This window comes from Coregonus clupeaformis, chromosome 40, assembly GCF_020615455.1.
Source record: "Coregonus clupeaformis isolate EN_2021a chromosome 40, ASM2061545v1, whole genome shotgun sequence".
NCBI lineage: Eukaryota > Metazoa > Chordata > Actinopteri > Salmoniformes > Salmonidae > Coregonus > Coregonus clupeaformis.
This window is the reverse complement of record NC_059231.1, coordinates 24,733,989-24,759,668: the sequence shown is the minus strand read 5'-3', so window position 1 is coordinate 24,759,668 and position 25,680 is coordinate 24,733,989. Positions and strand designations below refer to the sequence as shown.

Genomic DNA, 25,680 nt, shown 5'->3' with positions numbered 1-25,680 from the left:
TAGCTAGCACTGCAGTGCATAAAATGTGGTGAGTAGTTGACTCAAAGAGAGAGAAAGACAATAGTTGAACAGTTTTCAACAAATGAATTTCTTCAGAAATGAAGGAGAAGCAAGAGAAGGAGAGAGAGAGATAGAGAGAGAGAGAGATTGTCTTTTTTTTCAGTTTCACTTACTTAGCTAGCAAATGCAGCTGGCTAGTTTAGCCTACTCAAACACCCGGCTCAAACAGAGGGATGCTATGTTAGTTAGCTGGCTATGACTATCCAACACAATACTGGAACTCTTCCAAGTCAAGGTAAGCTTTTGGTTTTATTAATTTATTGCCACCAGCGCCTGCTGGTGTAACTGCTTACTGACTATGCACTGTAACGTTACTGTGTAGCGGGTTTACTTATGCATTAGTTTTATTAGCTATGTTGACTGGGATGTTACTTTAGCTAATAGGCTGTGTGTAGCGGTTATGACATGGTTTGGCTTGGAAAGGTTTTTCACATACAGCTGATGTGTTGTGCATTTAAGTCCACAAACGAAGGGAAAATGTGAGGGGAAGAGAGTGCATAGAGGCGAGGAGGAATACAACGTGGCTGCTATGAAAGTGAACTGTGTTTACACGTGATCAGGTGTGTATTCATTCCGCCGATTCGGTTGAAAAACATTTCTTAAACGGAAGCAAACGAAACAGGGATAAAAATACCTGAATTTGCCTAATAGAAACTCTCGTTTGCAACTGTTGGACTAATAATTACAGCCTAGATAAGCTAGATACTGGCAAGAGTGTGCAAGGCGGTATTGAATGTGTCACTCTCTGTCCATGTGTCACTGTATGTCATTTCTAATTCTTCTCTCGACCTGTGTGCACCTACATTGTAAACTTTCATTCATAGGCTAGGCTGTAGCAAACTCATGATGGGTGTAGGGAAAATTTGAGTATCATATAGTAGCCTAAACCTATTGATGTTACATTGAACTGGGTGAATGGAACATGAATGACACTCATCCAACATGCTGTAATAGAAATAAGGCCATGCTCATGAAAAAAAAATGTGTCCTCCCTCATCATAAACGGCACTGACCACCACTGACCCACACACAGACTGTGTCCCAGAGTAATAATCCTAATAACAGAAAGGATAAGGGCCTTGCTTATATTCTCTCTAAATAACACACACATACACACAAGAGAGAACGAGTGACCGCTAATGACCTGCATGTGTGGCCTCCCTGCTCCACACGCATGGCTTAGGGAAACAGAGATATTTCAGGGAACCCAGCAGGACACAATCACACACACACTTCAATTCTGAGAAAGCTCTGTGTGCGACAGGTCAACAACACCAGACCTGCATATACACACAAACATACACATACAAACATACACACACAAACAAGCATACACACACAAACATACACACACAAACATACACACATAAACATACACACACAAACATACACACACAAACACACACAAACAACACACACTCTCATGTAAGACTGGGATTATCCTGAGTGGATTGGATGTGGGGAGACAAGCTCTCATGCCTTTCCGCCCCATCCTCTCCATACCTCTTTCAATCACTCTCTTTATCCCTCTCTCTATTCTTCCCTCCCTCCTTTCTGTCCCGTTCCATGCCTTGGGAGAAGAACCAGAATACCCTTTGGGTGCCTCCTAATCCCTCTCTATTGGTCAATCACTCTACTGAACTGACCAATGGGAGAAAACAAACAAACAATCATGTGTTTCCTTATGAGATCAGTGCAGAGCACCACTGTCTACACGCACTCAACTAAAGCCCACCCATTCATTACCAATTAAAAGCTATCCATCCCCCTCTTCCCTCTCTTCCCCATTTATCCCTCCTTCTCTTCCCCCGCTCTTCTGATCTGCTAATCCTACATAAACACAGTTTGGAATGCGGCTAATAGAATGGGATTCTGGGTCGCGGAGTCTTTCGCACCTCTTCAATGAACTCATCATAATGGAACTGGGACCGGGTTCCAACCATCCAGAGAGGCAGGCCTGATTAGATAGGGGATGGAGAATGAAGTCACTTCAGTCCCTATTGAGTTTTCAACACCAGTTAACTTATCATAGGAATAATGAGTTCCCAAGGTTTAAAATGAAGGGCTTTTCAGGGCAATGCTAAATGAATCTTTTGTTGCGTTGTTACAAAGACAGCAGGTGCCCTGAGGGATATCCATGGAGGATACAGGAGCTACTTTAATCTAGAACTATATGACTGTGGTGTACCAGTCTCTGTTACATTTTAATGGTGAATGGAAATTCACTATGGATGCTTTCATGATCCCGGGAACAATGCTAGGCTGTCTTTTGAAATATACAGTATAACCCAATTCTCAATGATAATGCATTTGTCCATAGTCGCCCTACATTCGTCTTTGTGCTCATTTGCGTGAATTGCAGCAAACTTATTTTTATTTTTATACTGAAACAGAAATCAAGGGTTATCAAAGAGACAGAGATGTAGGTTAAGGTCCTCCATATCACCTCCATCACATAGAAGCAATGTATCAATCACAAGCAATTTCCATCATGAAATAATCTACGCCAATCCTTTCAACAATTGTTTTTCAATCATAGTCAAAGAAAATAAAGCGATTGATGAATGCCACTGAGAAGGAAAAGGAGAAGCTCCATGAATTCAGCATCAAACAGAAATAATCCAGCAGATGAGCGGAGAAACTGCAGCTCTCTGTTTGAGAAGATTCCGGACGTGGACAGGAATATACACCCACCTTTAGCACACTGTTGTGAATGAGTGTGTGTGTGTGTTTGTCTGTGCTTGTGTGAGTGTGTGTGTGTATGTGGTCCAAGGACAACCTCCAAGAGCATCCCTCACCCAAGGACGTCTGACAGAGAAGCTGAGAACCAAGGTCTTCACCCAAACATATGTTTAACGTTCTCCAAACGTCCGTCTTTGAGTGGGGCCTGTCCACATATTTACTGAGGCTGTGATTATGTGGAGGCAACTCCCTAAGCTACTTATATTGAGGTTAGCCTGGGGTCACTCCACTGAGCAGTACGACAGGTTGGTTTACACCTCAACTCTCACTGACCTGCTCTCTAGGATAGAACCACTCACTGACAAACTACCTAATCTAAACTCTACGTAATGCTAGCCATTTATCTCCACCACCTAATAATCTAACCCCACCTCACCAACTGGGAGAATTTATACCATTAACTCTCTCACTACCCTTTCCTGGCTTACCCTATAGACTTTACCCACTACGGGCCACTTCTCTGCACACTTCTCTACTCTGCATGTGTGACCTTCACTAACTAACTCCACCTCATCTTTCTACCTAACTCTACACACTTCCTTCTCTAATTCATGCCCTAAAACATGAGTAATAATTTACCCCCTCCCCCATAGGAATTTCATGGAATTAACAATACAGTAATTGCTTTAGCTTTCCCTCCTATTGGCTTGGTGGAGTTTTCGCCATATTGCATAAACCTGTCCAATCCTTTCAGATTAACATATTGTAGTAGGTGACTGAGGGTTAGGGGTTTAACTAGGGATCACTCCCCCCCCCACCCCCACCCCCACCCCTTAGCTCAGACCAGAGAGTGGAGCACATAGTCTAAACCCAGAGCTGCAGTTTCCTTTCTGAGCGATGAGCGGAAGAGAGTAGGATGAAGTTGCCCCTTATACACGCTGATTCAAGATCAGTTTTCCCCTCCTAATGGTTAAGATTAGGATTACAGGGATGACAGTCTGATCTTAGATCTGTGGTTAGGGATAACTTATCCTGGGAGCAGGGTGACAGGATACAGGAAGTGGGTTGTACAAGAAGAGGAAGTGTGGAAGGGAGAGGGAGGGAGAGCAGCGAGGTAGGGTACGATACGGTCAACCACACTCACCCCTTCCCTAATGTGAGGGGTGCTCCCCGTGCCTGCCCTGCCTTAGAGTGCAGCCCCCGCACCGAAGGGCGAGAAGTTGAGATGACCCCTCTGGAAGAAGATAAAGAGAGAAAGACAGCCATATCCTTTAGTAGGGAGGAGAGAGAGAGAGAGAGAGAGAGAGAGAGAGAGAGAGAGAGAGAGAGAGAGAGAGAGAGAGAGAGAGAGAGAGAGAGAGAGAGAGAGAGAGAGAGAGAGAGAGAGAGAGAGAGAGAGAGAGAGAGAGAGAGAGAGAGAGAGAGAGAGAGAGAGAGCAGAATTCCCCAATACACTCCAGTCAAGATTCAATGGGGCCAAAGACCCATTGAGGACATACAGTAAGAGCAGTAAGCACTGCATGGCACCTGACATATGCTGAATGCATACCGTGTTCTTTGACTATCACATGCCGGTGTCATGGAATGCTTCCGTGGATTTGTACCATGGCATATTCCAGTCATAAAAAAGGGAATGCATGTTCCACATGACACCATGTTAGGGAGACATTCAATGTTCAGAGAAGGAAAGAATACATGTTTAGAGACACCAGAGAGTAGCTTAGAGAGTGAAAGAGAGTACTTCCAGAATGAATCCGTCTAGAGAGTGCTACTCTGTCAGGAGCTGTTTTAAGCCAGAGTAAGAATAACTAAAAGGGCAATCTGCAGTTGCCACATCCATTTTTGGACATGTACACATTGATTCTTGAAGAATATAACTTGTAAATATAAGCTTGTTTTACTCCAATGTTTATAAACGAAGTAAATGTAAACAAACACTATAAAACCTCAAAACATGGTTAAAAGTATAATTTTGATATCATGGATGGTCAGTCCTTGCATCCATAGCTCTTTCCATGAATTATAGAGTGGTTACGTTTTTCCAGCCCATCCCTAAGCTTTTTACCAAAACAGGGGCGGGGATTATGCCTTGTTATTGTTTCAACAGCTGCTTTAACAGAATGTGCTGGAACATCAATCTTTTACACTACACACTAAGGAGCTCCATAGATCTAGTCAGTGATGCCCCTGTCTCTCTCAGTCATACAAAACTCGCATCCCTCTCTCACACAAGACAGGGGGCATCTTCCAGCCTTTTCAGGAGCAATCACTCTGTGTGTATCTCTATAATGGATAGAGCCCATACTCCATTAGCTATCACAGGGAACGGGAACATCGTGTGCCTCCTCAGCATTCCAGGGAATCTCATGGGAATACTGTGCCCTGAGCCGTTCGGAATGCCGCTAGGAATATTCTTGTTCGCTTCCTAGCTATGTGCACCTAATCTTAACTCGCATTTTAATCCCTATCAGATCCAATCAATAATTATGTAGAATGATTTTCCCTGTGTTTTAACAATGTGGATTATGGGGAGTGGTTGCATCCTGGAATCTCCTGATGAGGACACATTGAGGACAGGTTGAGAACAGGTTGAGGACAGGTTGAGGACAGGTTGAGAACAGATTGAGAACAGGTTGAGGACAGGTTGAGGACAGGTTGAGGACAGGTTGAGAACAGATTGAGAACAGGTTGAGGACAGGTTGAGGACAGGTTGAGAACAGGTTGAGGACAGGTTGAGGACAGGTTGAGGACAGGTTGAGGACAGGTTGAGGACAGGTTGAGTACAGGTTGAGGACAGGTTGAGGAAAGGTTGAGGCAGACAATGTCAGGGTAAACCGGAGGAAAGATGAAATATTGGTCGGTTTTAACTGATGTCCATTATATTAAATTGAAATCTTGTCATTATGACTTGAGTCCTGCTCTACATCAGCCTATGGATTTGACCTTGGCTATGTGAGAAGTCAGTCAGAGAGGACAGTTACAGTGATGTGGGTTATGTGGAGCCAGGAGTCTTCCCTCCTGAACATGTAACCTGACCAGGAAACTCTCTGGGTCCTGGTCAGGTTTACATTGTCAGGAAAAATACATGTATCCTCCACTAGTTTGTGGTGGTGGTAGTAGTGGTGTGTGTGTGTGTGTGTGTGTGTGTGTGTGTGTGTGTGTGTGTGTGTGTGTGTGTATGTGTGTGTGTGTGTGTGTGTGTGTGTGTGTGTGTGTGTGTGTGTGTGTGTGTGTGTGTGTGTGTGTGTGTGTGTGTGTGTGTGTGTGTGTGTGTGTGTGTGTGTGTGTGTGTGTGTGTGTGTGTGTGTGTGTGTGTGTGTGTGTGTTTATTAAGAGAACTGGTTTGGGATAGTTGTAGTGGTAGAAAAGAGAGTTAGTCCAGGATCTGGTGTCAGGGAGTAAGGTTGTGTCTTGTTTACTGCCTAGGTGTTATTGGTGTTGCGATCGTCTCTCGCAGTAGGATTGATTCTGTCTCAGTGAATATTTCATGCCCTACTTGAATTATTAAGTCTCACAGCGCAGGTGTGTGTGGGTGTGTGTGTGTTTATCAACTGTCAAGGCGCTTCATGGTTTCCGCTTGGTTATGTGACCTTGATCCTAGGGGAACTAGGATACTGCTACTGTTACTCTTACTGGAAAACAACAACACCCAAAACAGACAAGCGGGCCTGACACACATCCCAAGTGTGAGTGTGTGTGTGTGGGGCAGGCAGGTCAGTTTCACTCTCCACAATGAAAGGGCAGTGCTGTAATGCCAGCATATTCACAGAGAGTAAATCCTAAATAAGGTTACACAACAGAAGGGCCAGGGCTACTGTAACCACCAATACAGTAAGGAGGAGAACCTCAGTCTCACAAACAGTGTGTTTGCGCCTGTAAGTGTGTGTGTGTGCTTACCTGAGTGTGATGGCTGTCCATATGCCTGTGCAGAGACGATGAGCTGGAAGAGTTTGACTTGGTGTGACCCTCATCTTCCATTGACCCTGAACAGACAACAAGTACACACACACACACAAACAAACGTAAAACACACACACACACACACACACAGGAGAGAAAGCCATCAGCCAGTGGAGCCACTATGTAAGACAGAAGTGGAGAGATGGATAAACAGACTGCCTGAGGAAGGAAACAGCCGTACAGTGGAGGGGAGGAAAGTACTCTGTCACTCTAGACTTACACTGTAATACTGAATCACTCTCAGCTTCTGGGTCAACCCATTTAATACCTCCTGTCTACTCTCTTGTATCTATCTCCTCCCTTCATCTTTGTCTGTCTGTCTGTCTCTCATTCTTCATCTCCCAGCATCCACTCTATCTCTCCTCCCACCCCTCTCCCTCCTGCCTTTTCTCACTCACTCACTCAATCACTCACTCACTCACTCACTCACTCACTCACTCACTCACTCACTCACTCACTCACTCACTCACTCACTCACTCACTCACTCACTCAATTTAAATTCAAAGGGCTTTATTGGCATGGGAAACATGTTTACATTGCCAAAGCAAGTGAAATTGATAATAAACAAAAGTTAAATAAACAATCAAAAATAAACAGTAAACATTACACTCACAAAAGTTCCAAAGGAATAGAGACATTTCAAATGTCATATTATGGCTATATACAGTTTTGTAACGATGTGCAAATAGTTAAAGTACAAAAGGGTGTTACAATGGTGTTTGTTCTTCACTGGTTGCCCTTTTCTTGTGACAAAAGGTCACACATCTTGCTGTTGTGATGGCACACTTTGGTATTTCACCTAATAGATATGGGAGTTTATCAAAATTGAATTAGTTTTCAAATGTTTTGTGGGTCTGTGTAATCTGAGGGAAATATGTGTCTCTAATATGGTCATACATTTGGCAGGAGGTTAGGAAGTGCAGCTCAGTTTCCACCTAATTTTGTGGGCAGTGTGCACATAGCATCTCTTGAGAGCAAGGTCTGCCTACGGCGGCCTCTCTCAATAGCAAGGCTATGCTCACTGAGTCTGAGTCTGTACATAGTGAAAGCTTTCCTTAATTTTGGGTCAGTCACAGTGGTCAGGTACTCTGTCACTGTGTGCTCTCTGTTTAGGGCCAAATAGCATTCTAGTTTGCTTCGTTTTTTTGTTAATTCTTTCAAATGTGTCAAGTCATTGTCTTTTTGTTTTCTCATGATTTGGTTGTGTCTAATTGTGTTGCTGTCCTGGGGCTCTATGGGGTCTGTTTGTGTTTGTGAACAGAGCCCCAGGACCAGCTTGCTTAGGGGACTCTTCACCAGGTTAATCTCTCTGTAGGTGATGGCTTCGTTATGGAAGGTTTGAGAATCACTTATTTTTAGGTGGTTGTAGAATTTAATTGCTCTTTTCTGGATTTTGATCATTAGCGGGTATCGTCCTAATTCTGCTCTGCATGCATTATTTGGTGTTTTACATTGTACACAGAGGATGTTTTTGCAGAATTCTACATGCTGAGTCTCAATTTGGTGTTTGTCTCATTTAGTGAATTCCTGGTTGGTGAGCGGACCCCAGACCTCACAACCATAAAGGGCAATCGGTTCTCTCTCTCTCTCTCTCTCTCTCTCTCTCTCTCTCTCTCTCTCTCTCTCTCTCTCTCTCTCTCTCTCTCTCTCTCTCTCTCTCTCTCTCTCTCTCTCTCTCTCTCTCTCTCTCTCTCTCTCTCTCTCTCTCTCAGTGTTGTGGTGTTAGGGCTGACTCGTCTAAGGTTAAACAGTGATCATATGACCCTCAATTGTCTCTTATAAACAACCACCCTCCTCCCTTCATCCTCCCTCCATCCTCCCTTCATCCTCCCTTCATCCTCCCTTCATCCTCCCTCCATCCTCCCTTCATCCTCCCTCCATCCTCCCTCCATCCTCCCTTCATCCTCCCTCCATCCTCCCTACATCCTCCCTTCATCCTCCCTTCATCCTCCCTCCATCCTCCCTTCATCCTCCCTCCATCCTCCCTCCATCTTCCCTCCATCCTCCCTTCATCCTCCCTCCATCCTCCCTCCATCCTCCCTTCATCCTCCCTCCATCCTCCCTACATCCTCCCTTCATCCTCCCTTCATCCTCCCTCCATCCTCCCTTCATCCTCCCTCCATCCTCCCTCCATCCTCCCTTCATCCTCCCTTCATCCTCCCTCCATCCTCCCTCCATCCTCCCTTCATTCTCCCTTCATCCTCCCTTCATCCTCCCTCCATTACAGACTCCAGGTGGGCTGGTGGCTTCATCACACTCATAACTCCAGAGTTAGTGTCTAGTATGGCCTAGACCTCCTACTCATCATATCCTATATGTCTATGGTCTCTTACCTTATACACCCCTCAATCCCCCGGGTCATATTCCAATAGTATTTTTAACAGATTCCTCTCCTCATCTCCTCTTCATGGTTATCACCAGTCTGAGAGGCCAGATATGGCCCATATGTGATAGAAGCAATATGCAATAACATAAGATCTATGTGATTTAGTACGCTACTACACATCCTGAAAAAGACCGGTGGTCGTGTCCCAATAGTCTTAAAGTGTCCCCTTTATGTCCCTGTGGGTTCACCAATGTGACCTTGCTGGCTAATGTAGGTGACAGAAGTCATATTGGTATCACCCCTCAGTGATCATGAGGGAGAGGAGAGGAGACGAGGAGGAACCAAAGGAATTATTGGGATCGTTCTCCTCTCTTCTCTTCTCCTCCTCCTCTTTACCCCCTACCGTTCACCGCTTCACCTGACCCCACCATGACCCCAACCCCTCCATCGGCGCTTACCGTTGGACAGCCGGTTGCCGTTCTCAATGGGGGTGGGGCTTGGGGAGGGGGGGGCGTGGTTGTTGGCGTTCTTGTCCTGTAGCTGCGGAGACGAGGAGGTGGGGGTGGAGCCTGGGTGCTCCTCTCTACCTGGCAGGTTGATGTTGGAGTTGAACCCTGGGAGGAGACACGCGCACACACACACACACACACACACACACACACACATACACACGCATGCATGCACATTACACTTTTACTGCCATTGGTTTGTTTCCATGCATTTAATTGGATGTTTAATATTAAACTGTAAGTCTAGTCTAGTCTAAAGCCCCCCAAAAGCCCATGCCTCTTCTGCATCCCAGAATCCGTGGACGATAATCCAGAATCAACTGCCCCCCTACCAGGCCCACCAGCTCAGAGGACCCTCTCAGACAGAATGTGTGTGTGTTTGTCGTGTGTATGTGTGTTGTGTGTGTTTGTGTGTCTGTGTGATGGGAATTCTGCCAACCCATATTGGGAATGCCTGACTCCTGGTCACAAGAGGACTAAATATAACCACCAGAATTCTCCCACAAAACAGGTGCCACTGTGTGTGTGTGTGTGTGTGTGTGTGTGTGTGTGTGTGTGTGTGTGTGTGTGTGTGTGTGTGTGTAGGGGATGAGGAGAGAGAGAGAGAGAGAGAGAGAGACAGAGAGAGAGAGAGAGAGGTGTGTGAGTGAAAAGTTAAATGAAAGAGTGGTATGTGTTTGTTTAATTGTGTGTAAGTGTGTGCATAAATCGAAGGGAATGTTTCTCCTGAGACAGAAGATTCTTTGGGAATGCCCCGTCGCCACCTGCCCTTTCCCCATGGCATTCCTGCAGCGTTCCTATATCTCCCAGGAGGAGCAGGCAGGGGGGAAACAGCTGCTTGTCACAGGCATGGCTGGGATACTTCCCCTAATCCCTGGGGCCACCCCGGAGCGTCGGGTATCACAGATAACTGTTTAGCGCAGGGGAGGGAACGGAAGCAGGCTGTCCCGTTAAGCCCAGCGGCATCTCCCGTTCTCAGATCCCCCGCCATCACTCCTCAAAATAACACAGGGGTCAAGACCCTGACTACCAGCCTCCTCTTGCATGCAGACTGTTTCCATGACGCCAGGGGTTTCACTGGACAGATGAAGGGTTAGGGCCCTAATGTAGACCACTACCGGAAGTAATCACATGACCACAGAGAAATAATAACTATAACAGGCATCCCCATTCAGGTCAATTTGCCTTGATGGTTCATTCTATTTCTATGTATGTGACATTGAGCGGGAAAGAAGTGACACGTCAGCCTGTGTGTTTCTGTTTCTATCTGGGTTCTAAGGCCCAAAGCATTCTGGGGGATATCTCATAAGTAGAGTTAGTGCCATTCTTCAAGTCCTCAATTACTTATTTAGATTAAAGAAGGATATCTCTGCTACACTGTATTCTGTCCTCAAGTCATCTCCCCCTTCATTGTGTGAGGAGTGACTACAGTAGTGAGTGTATTCCTGTGTCCAGAGTGTTAACAATGAGAAAGAGTCTAATGTTTCTTAATGATCTAACAGTTATGGCTTGTGTTCATAAATCATATCATATTTAGTGTTGAAGGGAAGAGTTTGAACATACGTTTGTTTTGTAAAATTGTCTCTTTAAATCACTGCAGTTATAGGCAAAGTACGAACACATTGTACTCATTTCAAAATGGAGGGTGGCAAAAAGGGGCGGTCCCAGGGGAATGGGATGGGGTTCGGGGAGGTGCCAACCTATCAACACTTCTGTTCTGCCCCCTATTTGAGAGGGATTGCTCTGTTGCCTTTACACACATACACACACACACATGGTTCTGGGGTGTTCTGGGTCAGATGTGTATGTGTGTGTGTATAGGCCGGGGGGGAGGGTCAGGAGGAGTATGAGACAGTGTGTGAGTGATTACATAGAGAGGTAGAGGAAATCTGTCTGCCTCCCCCTTTCTCCCTTCCTTACGGTGGGGCAGTGTCCAGGCGTGGTCAGGGTCGGCCCAATGCTGCCTCATAAATCTGACTGATGGAGCACCTTCAATGAAAAACAAAGGTTAACGCCGGGAAAGCAGAGAGGAGAGAGGGACGGGGAGAGCTTCTCGCTGTTAAAGAACTGTTGGGATACGCTCTACGTTATGTAGCTACCTTTTAGGCTCAGGAGAAGTGTGAGAAGCAATGGAAAGAGCTTGAGAGTGTGTGTGTGTTACATTCTGACTCACCTCCCTCCCTCATCTTGCGTCCTGTAGTGGTCTTCTTGAGCAGGCTGCGTCCGGAGCTGAACAGTGTGTTGAGCTCGTCCAGGGCTGGCTGAGGGCTGGTCAGGGGTCTCCCGTTGGCTGGGTTGAACAGCAGGGGCGAGGAGGAGCAGGAGTGGGCGCGGCGTGGCTCTGGACGGGTGGACTTGGCCGGAGAGTAGGGAGGGGGCTTTTCCCCTCCTGCCCTATGAGAAGAGGAGGAAGAGGAGGAGGAGTAGGAGGGTTTGGGAGAGTCCGAGCTGCCACTGCCCGTGACGGAAGCAGCCCGGGTAAGGGAGAGGATGCTGGACTCTGGGGGGAAAGGGAAGTGGGAGGGTGGGCGGTAGGGGGGAGGCAGGGCGTTGGGGAGAGGAGGAGGAGGGGTGAGAGGAGGAGTGGGCTTGTCTGGGAGGAGGAGGGAGAGAGAGGGGGAGGAGTCAGCGCGCTGGCGGGAGTACTGGGGGGAGAGGGGGCTGTCTGGGCCGACGTAGTTCAGGTTGGTCTCAAACACAGGCAGCTTCTTCACCTCCAGCGGGGTGAGGGGCGACTCGTCAGACGCAGGGGAGCAGGTGACGGGGGAGGGGGGGAACACCAGGAGAGGGGGGCGGTGTGGGAGCAGGTTGGGGAAGGGTGCAGGGATATTGCTGGCCCCTCCGGTGGCTGATGTTTGGGCCTCCATAGTGGTGGCTACACCCCCCAACGCTGACCTCTTCCCCTCCCCACTCTGAGGGGGAGACAAGCCCAACCCTAACCCTCCTAACATCAACCCTAACACCTCCAGATTCCCAGCGGCCGTCGCCACGGCAACCGCGCCTCGCACAGGAAGTCCCACCGGAAGTCCCACCTCCTCGGGCAGGAAGTACTTCATCTCCTCGTAGACGGCCTCGGCATCTCCCTGCTGGGGGCTGTCGGGGGGGTCCTGGTGGCCCCCTCCCAGACTGTAACTCCTGGCATGAGCCCCCACCATCTCTATGTACACATCCTCCTCATCATGGTACAGGCTCAGTGTCACCCCCTGTGGGCCATCCACAGACGCTGTGCGTTGCATCAACCCCCCCAGACCCCCCAGACCCCCAGCGCGGGACAGTAGGGCCAGTTTGACATCGGCAGGGCGCAGCTGGAGGAGGTTAATGCCGGCAGCGTTGATCTCTTCGTAGGAGCCTGTGAGCTTGGTGTTTGGGCTCCTCTTGGGCTTGGGAGGAGGCACCTTCCTCATGGTGGTGTAGTCATCACTGTGGGGCCGCGGCTTGGACAGAGCTGGGGAGAGATGAGAGGAGAAACAGTTCACAACAGTCACACTGACAGCTGTGTTTTGGGGTTCAAAGAAGCTTAGATTATATGAGTTGGGCTGTTGGAGTGTGTATATGTACCATCAGTAGGTGACAGCTGTGTTTTGAGGTTCAAAGAAGTTTAGATTATATGAGTTGGGCTGTTGGAGTGTGTATATGTACCATCAGTAGGTGACAGCTGTGTTTTGGGGTACATAAAGGCTGAGGTAATAATAGTTGAGAAGTATGTCAGAATTGTGTTTACCATCCGTAGGTGACAGCTGTGTTTTGGGGTACATAAAGGCTGAGGTAATGATAGTGGAGAAGTATGTTAGAATTGTGTTTACCATCCGTAGGTGACAGCTGTGTTTTGGGGGGGCTCCCTGCAGGCGACCCATAGTTCTCGGGGGTGGGACTCTCTCTCGAGGGTCCCAGGGTCAGTCCGGCACTGACCGCCTCGTACGACGCACTCAGACGAGTGTTGGGGTCCCGCTTGGGTTTGGGGGGAGGTTGTTTCCGTGGCGACGCCAGGCCCCCACCTCCTCCCCCGTCCTCAGTGTTATAGACCGCCTGCTGCAGGGCTGTTTTGATGGATGGGCCAGGGCTGGAATGTACCAAGTTCTCCATAGCCAGGGGGATGGGCACCGAGCTGGAGCGGAAGTGGCCGGTAGTCCGGCTCCCCCCACTAACCGAGCCATCTTGGTTTCTCCCGCTCTTCTCCACAACCCTATTGGAGGGGAGCAGGAAATCATATCCACATGATAAATAAATGAACATAAATGAAAAAAAAAATCAATTTTCAACACCATTGCTTTCTTTCCCTCTATTGCTCAATTTCTCTCTCTTCCTCTCTTTCTTTCCATCCCATCTCATTATATCTCTCCACCTCTCTCTCCTTCCCCTCACCATGGACCAACACACCTTCTGGTGATGTTTGATCCTGGTTCCAAACCAAACATTACATGCTGTAATATTGGACGAAGATTTTTCGCGAAGGATATCATACAGATACCCGACAAGGCCCAAATCCCCGTCATTCGCGTGAGGAAGAGACGGAGATATCGTGGACGTAGATCGGGGTGCCTTGTAAGGATCCGACGGCGAGCGAGTAAACTGCCTCTTCCATCAATCCTATTAGCCAATCTTCAATCATTGGATAACAAATTGGATGACCTAAGATTACGGTTATCCTACCAACGGGACATTAAAAACTGTAATATCTTATGTTTCACCGAGTCGTGGCTGAATGATGACATGGATAACATACAGCTAGCGGGCTATACGCTACATCGGCAGGATAGAACGGCTGACTCCGGTAAGACAAGGGGTGGCGGTCTGTGTATATTTGTAAACAACAGCTGGTGCACAAAATCAAATACTAAGGAAGTCTCGAGGTTTTGCTCGCCTGAGGTAGAGTATCTTATGATAAGCTGTAGACCAAACTATTTACCAAGAGAGTTTTCATCTATATTTTTCATAGCTATCTATTTACCGCCACAAACCAATGCTGGCATTAAGATTGCACTGAATGAGTTGTACAAGGCCATAAATCAACAGGAAAACGCTCATCCAGATGCAGCGCTCCTAGTGGCCGGGGACTTTAATGCAGGGAAACTTAAATCCGTTCTACCTAATTTCTACCAGCATGTTAAATGTGCAACCAGAGGAAAAAAAACTCTAGACCACCTTTACTCCACACACAGAGACGCATACAAAGCTCTCCCTCGCCCTCCATTTGGCAAATCTGACCATAACTCTATCCTCCTGATTCCTGCTTATAAGCAAAAACTAAAGCAGGAAGCACCAGTGACTCGGTTAATTAAAAAGTGGTCAGATGACGCAGATGCTAAGCTACAGGACTGTTTTGCTAGCACAGACTGGAACATGTTCCGGGATTCTTCAGACAGCATTGAGGAGTACACCACATCAGTCACTGGCTTCATCAATAAGTGCATCGATGATGTCGTCCCCACAGTGACCGTACGTAAATACCCCAACCAGAAGCCATGGATTACAGGAAACATCCGCACTGAGCTAAAGGGCAGAGCTGCCGCTTTCAAGGAACGGGACTCTAACCCGGACGCTTATAAGAAATCCCGCTATGCCCTCAGACGAACCATCAAACAGGCAAAGAGTCAATACAGGACTAAGATTGAATCGTACTACATTGGCTCTGATGCTCGTCGGATGTGGCAGGGCTTGAAAACTATTACAGACTACAAAGGGAAGCACAGCCGCGAGCTGCCCAGTGAAACAAGCCTACCAGACGAGCTAAACCACTTATATGCTCGCTTCGAGGCAAGCAACACTGAAGCATGCATGACAGCACCAGCTGTTCCGGATGACTATGTGATCACGCTCTCCGTAGCCGATGTGAGTAAGACTTTTAAGCAGGTCAACATTCACAAGGCCGCAGGGCCAGACGGATTACCAGGACGTGTACTCCGAGCATGTGCTGACCAACTGGCAAGTGTCTTCACTGACATTTTCAACATGTCCCTGACTGAGTCTGTAATACCAACATGTTTCAAGCAGACCACCATAGTCCCCGTGCCAAGGACTCTAAGATAACCTGCCTAAATGACTACCGACCCGTAGCACTGACGTCTGTAGCCATGAAGTGCTTTGAAAGGCTGGTCATGGCTCACATCAACAGCATTATCCCAGAAACCCTAGACCCACTCCAATTTGCATACCGCCCCAACAGATCCACAGATGATGCAATCTCTATTGCACTCCACACTGACCTTTCCCACCTGGACAAGAGGAACACCTACGTGAGAATGCTATTCATTGACTACAGCTCAGCATTCAACACCATAGTGCCCTCTAAGCTCATCACTAAGCTAAGGATCCTGGGACTAAACACCCCCCTCTGCAACTGGATCCTGGACTTCCAGACGGGCCGCCCCCAGGTAGTAAGGGTAGGTAACAACACATCTGCCACACTGATCCTCAACACGGGGGCCCCTCAGGGGTGCGTGCTCAGTCCCCTCCTGTACTCTCTGTTCACCCATGACTGCATGGCCAGGCACGACTCCAACACCATCATTAAGTTTGCCGACGACACAACAGTGGTAGGCCTGATCACCGACAACGATGAGACAGCCTATAGGGAGGAGGTCAGAGACCTGGCCGTGTGGTGCCAGGACAACAACCTCTCCCTCAACGTGACCAAGACAAAGGAGATGATCGTGGACTACAGGAAAAAAAGAGGACTGAGCACGCCCCCATTCTCATCGACGGGGCTGTAGTGGAACAGGTTGAGAGCTTCAAGTTCCTTGGTTTCCACATCACCAACGAACTATCATGGTCCAAACACACCAAGACAGTCGTGAAGAGGGCACGACAAAGCCTATTCCCCCTCAGGAGACAGAAAAGATTTGGCATGGGTCCTCAGATTCTCAAAAAATTCTACAGCTGCACCATCGAGAGCATCCTGACTGGTTGCATCACCGCCTGGTATGGCAACTGCTTGGCCTCCGACCGCAAGGCACTACAGAGGGTAGTGCGTACGGCCCAGTACATCACTGGGGCCAAGCTTCCTACCATCCAGGACCTCTATACCAGGCGGTGTCAGAGGAAGGCCCTCAAAATTGTCAAAGACTCCAGCCACCCTAGTCATAGACTGTTCTCTCTGCTACCGCACGGCAAGCGGTACCGGAGTGCCAAGTCTAGGTCCAAAAGACTTCTCAACAGCTTCTACCCCCAAGCCATAAGACTCCTGAACAGCTAATCATGGCTACCCAGACTATTTGCACTGCCCCCCACCCCATCCTTTTTACGCTGCTGCTACTCTGTTAATTATTTATGCATAGTCACTTTAACTCTACCCACATGTACATATTACTTCAACTACCTCAACTAGCCGGTGCCCCCGCACATTGACTCTGCACCGGTACCCCCCTGTATATATAGCCTCCCTACTGTTATTTTATTTTACTTCTGCTCTTTTTTTCTCAACACTTTTTTTGTTGTTGTTTTATTTTTACTTTCTTTGTTAAAAATAAATGCACTGTTGGTTAAGGGCTGTAAGTAAGCATTTCACTGTAATGTCTGCACCTGTTGTATTCGGCGCATGTGACCAATAAAATTTGATTTGATTTGATTTGATATGATATTCACTCTGGAGTTTGATATTTCCTTCTATAATCTGGAGGAAGCCATCTGTTGGTCCCTCTGGACCATGTGGGGGTGGGGGGGTCTGTCTGTCTGTGTGTAAAAGTGGGAGTAGCGTAGTAATCTGGCATGGGACACTCCCACAGGGATCCCAGCGAACCCCCCACCCCTCCCCTCCCCACCATACCCCCCTTCCCCCACACCTTCTCTCCCCATAACCCCCTTCCTCCTCTCCACATACCATCCCTCCCTCACCTGTTCACCCCTGATACTCCCACAGGGGTCCCATGTAGCTCAGTTGGTAGAGCATGGCGCTGCAAGCGCCAGGGTTGTGGGTTTGATTCCCACGGGGGACCAGTACAAAAAAGTATGAAAATGTATGAACTCACTACTGTAAGTTGCTCTGGATAAGACTGTCTGCTAAAATGTAAATGTAATACTGATGATGACAGAATGAGTGAGAGAGAAAATGATGCCTGAAAGGGGGGGTTACCAGTTGTGTCTGTGTTTCCTTCCTCTTTCTGCAGGATGTACACCTCAGTGTTAAATTGTATTTTCAAACACAATCAGACAGGCCAATTGGAGGCTTATCTCTGTCTTATTACCATGTTCAGAAGGAATACAGGAATATATTCTAAAATGACAGCCTCTCTCCTTCCCTACTGCCTAGACTTGAGAAAATGGCCACCAAGCTTTAAACGATGGTTGCCATGCCAACTAAAAGCTGTATAATGCAAGGAGGCCAGAATGTCGTCACGGCGACAGAGTTGAAACATTACCACATGCTGATGGTTTATCTCATTATCCTACTATCAATCATCATATGCAATTAAAGCCACCAGCCAGCACAGGCTCAATGACACCATTACTCACATCACATGACACACACATTGTACACACACACAGGCACATAGACACACATTTAACACACACATGCACACACGCACACACCTTGTGACCTTGAAATCCTTACAGTGTCTGTGAAGGTTTGGAATTACTTACATTGATGCAACAGCTACAGAACATAGTCTAAATCATTATATTACATGATACAATTAGAGTGGTCCTCTGTAGCTCAATTGGTAGAGCATGGCGCTTGTAACGCCAGGGTAGTGGGTTCGATCCCCGGGACCACCCATACGTAAAAATGTATGCGCACATGACTGGAAGTCGCTTTGGATAAAAGCATCTGCTAAATGGCATATTATATTATTATACAATTAGCTTCAAACCAATGAAGAAACACAAAACCACCACAAGCAACTTCTCTACAAGGGGCGAAAGGGTTGGTCTCCTACCTCTTGGGTGTGTCCCCCTCTTTCCCAACTGGCTCGGGCCTCTCCCCAAGGGGTGGGCTGTTGCCGTGTGACCCATTGCCATGGCAGCACTGGTGGTCGCTTTTGCGGGAGATGTTGGAGGCGTTCTGGATGACCAGGTGGTCGTAGGTGTGCAGGCCCTGGTCTTCTGCCCCCTGGAGGAACCTCTGGACACTGCAGTCCTCCGTCTGTTGGGATGACAGTCTACGACGCACACGCTGCTTGGCAAGCCAACCACGGATCACTGACAGAGGATAGGGGGAGAGAGGGGTTAATAATACATACGCACATGTACACACACACACACAGGGATACAAGTTGTGTTGTACCTTTCTGGCAGGTGATGATCTTCCTGTGTAGTTGGTGGCAGCGGTCGTTGAGATGGTCAGCCTGCCAGTACCTCAGAAACACCTTTCTACTGCTCATCTGAGACAGAGAGAGAGAGAGAGAGAGAGAGAGAGAGAGAGAGAGAGAGAGAGAGAGAGAGAGAGAGAGAAAGAGAGAGAGAGAGAGAGCGAGAGAGAGAGAGAGAAAGACAGAGAGACAGACAGACAGAAAGAGAGAGAGAGAGAGAGAGAGAGAGAGAGAGAGAGAGAGAGAGAGAGAGAGAGAGAGAGACAGACAGACACAGCGAGAGAGAGAGAGAGTGAGCGAAAGAGAGACAGACAGAGAGAGAGAGAGAGAGAGAGAGAGAGAGACAGACAGACAGACAGACAGACAGACAGATAGAGAGAGAGGTGGAGGGTTGGGGTTCAGTCAGTTCCAGGATTAATTACGTTTGTTTTAGTTATCCATGTGTCCCGACAGGTGCACAGGCCAAGGGGCCGACATGCTCCAACACACCCAGACTATTCATTCCTATACTCACCACTTCTCAGAAATGTTTGTGTGTGGGTCTGGCCTGGGTACGAGTGAGAAAGTGTCTGGGAGGCATTGTGAGAGAACGTGTGCGTTTGCGTGTGTGTGAACCGGAGCCACCATGACCCAAAGAGGTCACACACACAGGGAATGGAGGGGGGAGATGCCATTGGCCGCTCCAGACTGCTTATTGGTGTGTGTGTGTGTTAGAGTCCTGCATCCGTTCGGATACCCACTGTTCCCCGTGGGTCACCCGCAAAAAAAATCAGATGGCGGGTGGAATGAAAACATTATTTTAAAACCGCGGGTCAGCTCGAAATGTTTTAAAACAAGATAACAGGGCCTACACTTTTTACAAACCGAGGAGCTTGTTGTGTTGCAAATTCCATTCTGTGAGCGGCAAGGCTACTAGCCACACACGCGTTGAGAGAGTGTGGAGCAGGAAACTGTCCATTATTTGTGTGTCTTGAAACATTCTAATTGTCCACGTGGAGAGCTTATGTTCCCTCCCCCCGTGTGAGAATAGGCAACGACACATAGCCAAGTTTACTTTCCCTGGCTAGCCTACCTCACGTCAAAATGGCTAATGTAGGCCTAACTAGAGAAATCAAAAGAGAGGTTATGATGGGGGAATAGGCTATACCATTTTTTGGAAAATCCCCGGTTTGGAAGGACAACAAGACAGTAGATGGATACACAGCCTGCAAAAAGTGCAAGCAGGTATTTATTTATGATATGTAATTTAGTTAATTATCAGTTAATTATTAGCCTACGTTATTCAGGCTTTCGTTCATTTAGACCATAGCAGGCCATATAAAGTGTAAACCGGTGCGGCTGGTTAAAGTTTGAGTAGGCCTATATGCTACTAAATAAAAGTAGCCTATTTTTGCAGCCTATATTCAATTCTGGGAATTGTTCATTTAAATTGAACTTTATGATTATCTAAATAATATTGAATGTAAAGATATTGTTGTGTTATGTCGCCTATATGCTTTCATTAGGTAAGAAGGCTAATTGGAAGGCTATTTTTCTTAAAGCGATTTAAGTTGTCAATGTGACGCATTGCATTGTGAAAATAAAAAAGATAGCCTATCGTTCTTAATTCATGGCATGGTTTACTTTTATCCAAATGTTGAATAGACATGCAGACAAATTAATTCATGCAGGGAAGGGGAAACATAGCCTACTACTCAGGAATCATGATAACAATTAAATAAATTGATGTTTGTCATATGGCTGGTAATAGATTGGCTCTTAGAACAGTTCCATGCGGGTGTGACGGGTTGCGGAGAAAAATCTATCCTGATGTCGGGTATCGGGTGGGGCTTGGAATTGATGTGGCCGGGTGCGGCTCCAAAAAACTTACCCATGCAGGACTCTAGTTTGTGTCTGTGTGTGAAGGCTAGTGGGGTTGGTTGCGGGGCAGCTGTAATAGGATTTAATGAGGAGTCCATGGGATTTCAAAGTATTTCATTCTGGGCTCAAATTATTTATCTTCCCATACTATGTTTTTGAGCAGAGAGTGTGGAGAGAGAGAATGTGAAGAGAGAGAGAGAGAGAGAGAGAGAGAGAGAGAGAGAGAGAGAGAGAGAGAGAGAGAGAGAGAGAGAGACAGAGAGAGAGACAGAGACAGAGAATAGGGGAGCAGTGACACCAGTATGCACCTGCCATCCTTGGAGTTTGCACTGCTGCAGAACAAAGCGACATTTCTCCTCCGAGGACAGCTTCTTGTTGTCAGCTAGAGTGGTGTCCACTAGGTCTCTGTACCTGTGACACACACAATAGAGAAACCATCAGCACACAGGAAGTACACATCTTATTACATCGGATCAATGCATCCATAACATCTGGAGGGGAAGGATTTCAGTGTGACACGGCCTTTGTGTTTGTGAGAAGTAGGCTGTAAGTCTCCGGCCACCCTAACAGAAAAAACACTAATTTTGTTGTGATCACATGTGATCTTATGTGAAGTTAATGTGATAACATGTGACAACATAAAACTGAGAGTTAGATTTTCACATGTGAAAGTTATTCATGTGTTAATGCAAATCCGATTTTCACATGTGAATGTTTTTCACGTGAAAACGCAATTCTACATATGAGAGTTAGATGTGAAAGTTTGTCAAATTTGAAATGGTATGGGGGTTTTAAGGTAAGTGGTACGCTGTTCAGCCAAAATAGTGTAAACATCTTTAATCAACATGATTACTTAGTGCTGCCTTTTCAATATGACCCCACCTGGGATTTGAACTCACAACCTCAATATTTAGGCGTATGCTGATCTTTCTGCTGCACCACAAAGTCTGTAACATTCTCAGAAGTACATAGTCATTACTTATAATACATCTCTGCATTTAGCAAAAGAGTGCCATCTGCACTGCTATTTTAGTTATCAGTTAATCTGACTATTCTCTCATCATTGATTTCATTTACTTATTTCTGCAATTTTAGTTTTTTTTGTATTATTCTGTTTTCATATTACTCCTGAATCACTATGACAAATATAATAGTTTTTCTTGAGTGTATTTTTAACAAAGCTGAGATTTACTTTGAAGTCCAAAGTATAGGAATACAGGTGAAATCAGTTATTGATCAGAGTAGCAGGAAGATCAGAATGCCGTGAACCAAGAGGTTTTGAGTTCAAATCCCAGGTGAGGAAATGTTGAATAATAATTACTGTATAAATAAACATAAACAATGTAATCATGTGTGTCAAATATGTATGATGTTCCAGGGACATCCTAACAACTAATTTTTGTTTGCAGGGCATCAAATGAAATAATTATCTCATATGAGGTGTTCCAAAACCACATGGTTTCACATGATTTCACCTGTGAAATTCAATTTTACATGTTTAAATTTCACATGTAAAATAATGTGATTTTTCCGTAAGGACAGTCATTTCCATAATCCCATTTATAGTAAGGCTAGGATTGGAGCCGGGGAAATCTGATCCTAGATTTGTGGTTCAAAACGAGCCCTAATTCAGGCAGTTTGTGAGGCCCAGAAACTCTATATGGTTCTGGTGGCGCATATCGGATGACCCGTCCATTCACAAACAAGAGGGTTCATAGGTCAATGGGGGTCAAAAGGCGGGCCAGCCCCACAGCATCTGTTCCTATTGGTGTTGCCAGGGGCTACTGCTGATATAAGAGGTCAGTTGGAAGAGGGGGAGGGGTGGTTTTGGTAGAAGAGGAGAGGGACAGAGGGTCAGCTTCATTGTGTGGTTTGAGACAGTCTTTGATCCTTTGTGTTTGGGTGGAGTGAACGCTGGTAAGAGATGTCTGGACAACTTTAACAACATGAATAACATATATCAACATTGGCTTGAATAATGATGGACATTTTATGGAAATAACTTGTGGGTTGAATAATTTGTGGGGCCTTATGTCATTGGAAAACACCACAGAAAAGGGCGTGCATACCAATACTCAACAGATGTGTGGTGATCATTCTAGCAATAAACAGCTGATGTGCATTGTTTGGAGTCAGGTAGTACACTGCTCTTAGGTCAGTTTTGCACTTTCTCCCCTAAAGTTAAGATGTAGTGAAGGTAAGCTCAGCTGATCCTAGATCAGTGGTTAAGGTTGACTTCTACCCAGAGCACATTTTCCATGTGGGTGCTATATATTAGTGTAGGCCCTAAGGTCTAATGACAAGTTAACAGGAGTCTTTATCCAATTACAATTCTTTGTTCGTCTGACTTCTCTGTGTGATCTGAAGTACTGAGACATCCAGAGTGCACAGACAGACACACAGACAGACTGACAGTCTGACAGACAGACTGTCCCTGTGTAATGATGTCACAGAGCGTCCCTGTTAAATGAGGCAAACCTAATGAGCAGATGGTCAGAGATATAAACCACTTGTGTTGTTAATGGTGTGTGTGTGTGTGTGGGGGGAGTTGTATGAGTGGCATAGGGCGGTTTAGAGTAGTCTGGAGAGGTTCTGTCAAGACAAACCTGCTGTGTACACATCTCTACTGTGTTTATGTGTGTGTGTGTGTGTGTGTGTGTGTGTGTTGGTGTGTATATTTCAGTGTGTGTTTGATTTAGAGAAGTGGGTTCTCTCTGAACTCTGCCTAACCCTCTCTCTGTAAGCTAATGTCCAGGCCCACAGACAGCGCTACGGTGTCCCCGAGGACCCATAAAACACAACAGCACTCTGTAAACTCACAACCTCTCCTGTAAGAATATGAAAACTATTGATGGTCCTACGTTTTACAAGACCCAGGGGGACCGTGTTGAATGGAGTCAACAAAGTGAAATAGCACCTCTGATAAGAGTTTAAACATCGGGCCGAGTGGGGCTGAGGGGGCCCCTATGTGACCAAGGGCCCATCAGCGGCCCCCAAATACTGACTGTCACAAAACCAATAAAATCAGGATGGTGATTTCTGGACTCTAACTCACTCTCTTCCTCTCTAAAGCCATAATCACATTAATCACATGACACTTCACATGACATCAGTGTAGCTTACAGGCTTTGCTTACTAGGCAATAGTTCTTCATCCACAGTGAGTTCAGTTGGAATTTAATGATATTGGTCACCGATTACGCAAAACGGACAATAGCGCTATGTTCTGATTTTGGTTTCAACCAGAAACCTTAGAAGAATAGGTACAGCTTGACTAAAGTAAATCCAATAATACTAATTTTACTTCCACATTCCAATAACTAACTCCTGACCTGAGGAAGTGTTTGCTTGCAAAAAACATCTCAGAAAGCAAAACAACAGACATCCATGAAACGGGGAGGGTTTACAAGTGCAAAGTGCAAAGTTCAAGTGATATTTCCTGACCTTACACAGTTCTGGAATAGAAATCTGTCCACAAAACACATACTTTATCATAAATGACAAATAAAAGCAACAATAAAATAGATTTAGTCATATATCACTACAGCTGAGCAGTCTAGTCTAATGCAATTGGCCCCTGGCGAACACCGCGACTTAGTGGTGCGACCTGCATGACTCAGAAGAAGAATGTGTGTAAGTATGTGCGTTTGTTTGTGTGTTGTGTGTGTGTGTGTGTGTGTGTGTGTGTGTGTGTGTGTGTGTGTGTGTGTGTGTGTGTGTGACGGCATGTTGGCCTCAGGATCAACGATTGATTTATAAGCTTGTCATCTTGATTAAAGAAGGGCCAGGGTGAGGGAGAGATGGCGCAAAGAAGAGAGGGAGAGGGAGAAAGGCAGTGGAAAGACAGAAAAACTGAGAATGAGTGAGAGGAGAGGAGAGGATGAGAGAGAGTGAGAGAGAAAGAGATTAGAGAAAAACACTGATAGAGAAAAACTGAGACAGAGAGAGAGAGAGAGAGAGAGAGAGAGAGAGAGAGAGAGAGTGCACACTGCCCACAAAATGAGGTGGAAACTGAGCTGCACTTCCTAACCTCCTGCCAAATGTATGACCATATTAGAGACACATATTTCCCTCAGATTACAGCGATCCACAAAGAATTAGAAAACAAACCCAATTTTGATAAACTCCCTTATCTACTGGGTGAAAAACCATAGTGTGCCATCACAGCTGCAAGATTTGTGACCTGTTGCCACAAGAAAAGGGCAACCAGTGAAGAACAAACACTATTGTAAATACAACCCATATTTATGTTTATTTATTTTCCCATTTGTACTTTAACTATTTGCACATTGTTACAACACTGTATATATACATAATATGACATTTGAAATGTCTTTATTCTTTTGAAACTTCTGAGTGTAATGTTTACTGTTAATATTTATTGTTTATTTCACTTTTGTTTACTATCTACTTCACTTGCTTTGGCAATGTTAACATACGTTTCCCATGCCAATAAAGCCCTTAAATTGATTAAATTGAATTGATTGAGAGAGAGAGAAGCTGAGGGGAAGAATGAGAGAGATCTCTGAAGTCTGCATTGTAGTCCACCCCGACATCCAGACAATGCTAGTGGGCTGGACAGACCATAACATTGTGACCATAACCATGAACACCAAGGTTCCAAAGAAACCCCCAAGGATTGTGGTCAAGAGAAATGTTAAAACATTTCTTCATGAGCTATTTCAAAATGATTTGACTGCTGTACCCTGGGAGCTGATTTATCTAGAGGATGATTTAAATCACGCTACAGAATGTTTTATTGATTTGCTCACTGAGGTAATGGACCATCATGCCCCAGTAAGAAAGAGTACAGTTGGGGCTCGTCCATCTCCATGGATTGATGATGAACTGGGTGAGGCATTTTCTGAAATAAATATGGCAAAAGTCTTAGCTGCCAAATCTAATTATAGAACACGACACAATTATGCAGTTAAATTAAATCGCAAGAAAATAATTTAATTTTAAAAAATGCTTTTATTGATTGTAAAAAATTATTCAAAAAAGGTATGGAATACAGTTAAGGGCTTACTGTCTCATC

General features: G+C 46.0%; 1 protein-coding gene and 1 non-coding gene across 3 annotated transcripts in view; one reads left to right on the top strand and one right to left on the bottom strand.

The window, feature by feature from the left end:
- LOC121571628 (unconventional myosin-XVI-like) overlaps positions 1–25,680 on the bottom strand; it is a 167,647-nt gene that overhangs the window by 13,232 nt on the left and 128,735 nt on the right. Inside the window, exons 28-35 of one of the 2 annotated variants that reach the window (XM_041883206.2) lie at positions 20,952–21,054; positions 18,759–18,855; positions 18,412–18,673; positions 13,342–13,721; positions 11,712–12,983; positions 9,488–9,643; positions 6,640–6,725; positions 3,887–3,976 (exon numbers count right to left, since the gene is read on the bottom strand). In XM_041883206.2, the coding sequence (XP_041739140.1) occupies positions 3,929–3,976; positions 6,640–6,725; positions 9,488–9,643; positions 11,712–12,983; positions 13,342–13,721; positions 18,412–18,673; positions 18,759–18,855; positions 20,952–21,054 (2,404 nt within the window). In that variant the 3' untranslated portion in view covers positions 3,887–3,928. The remainder of the gene's footprint in view (positions 1–3,886; positions 3,977–6,639; positions 6,726–9,487; positions 9,644–11,711; positions 12,984–13,341; positions 13,722–18,411; positions 18,674–18,758; positions 18,856–20,951; positions 21,055–25,680) is intronic. The other variant, XM_041883205.2, reaches the window with a different exon arrangement.
- trnac-gca lies at positions 17,395–17,470 on the top strand. Its single transcript has one exon. It is a non-coding gene; the product is annotated as a tRNA-Cys (tRNA).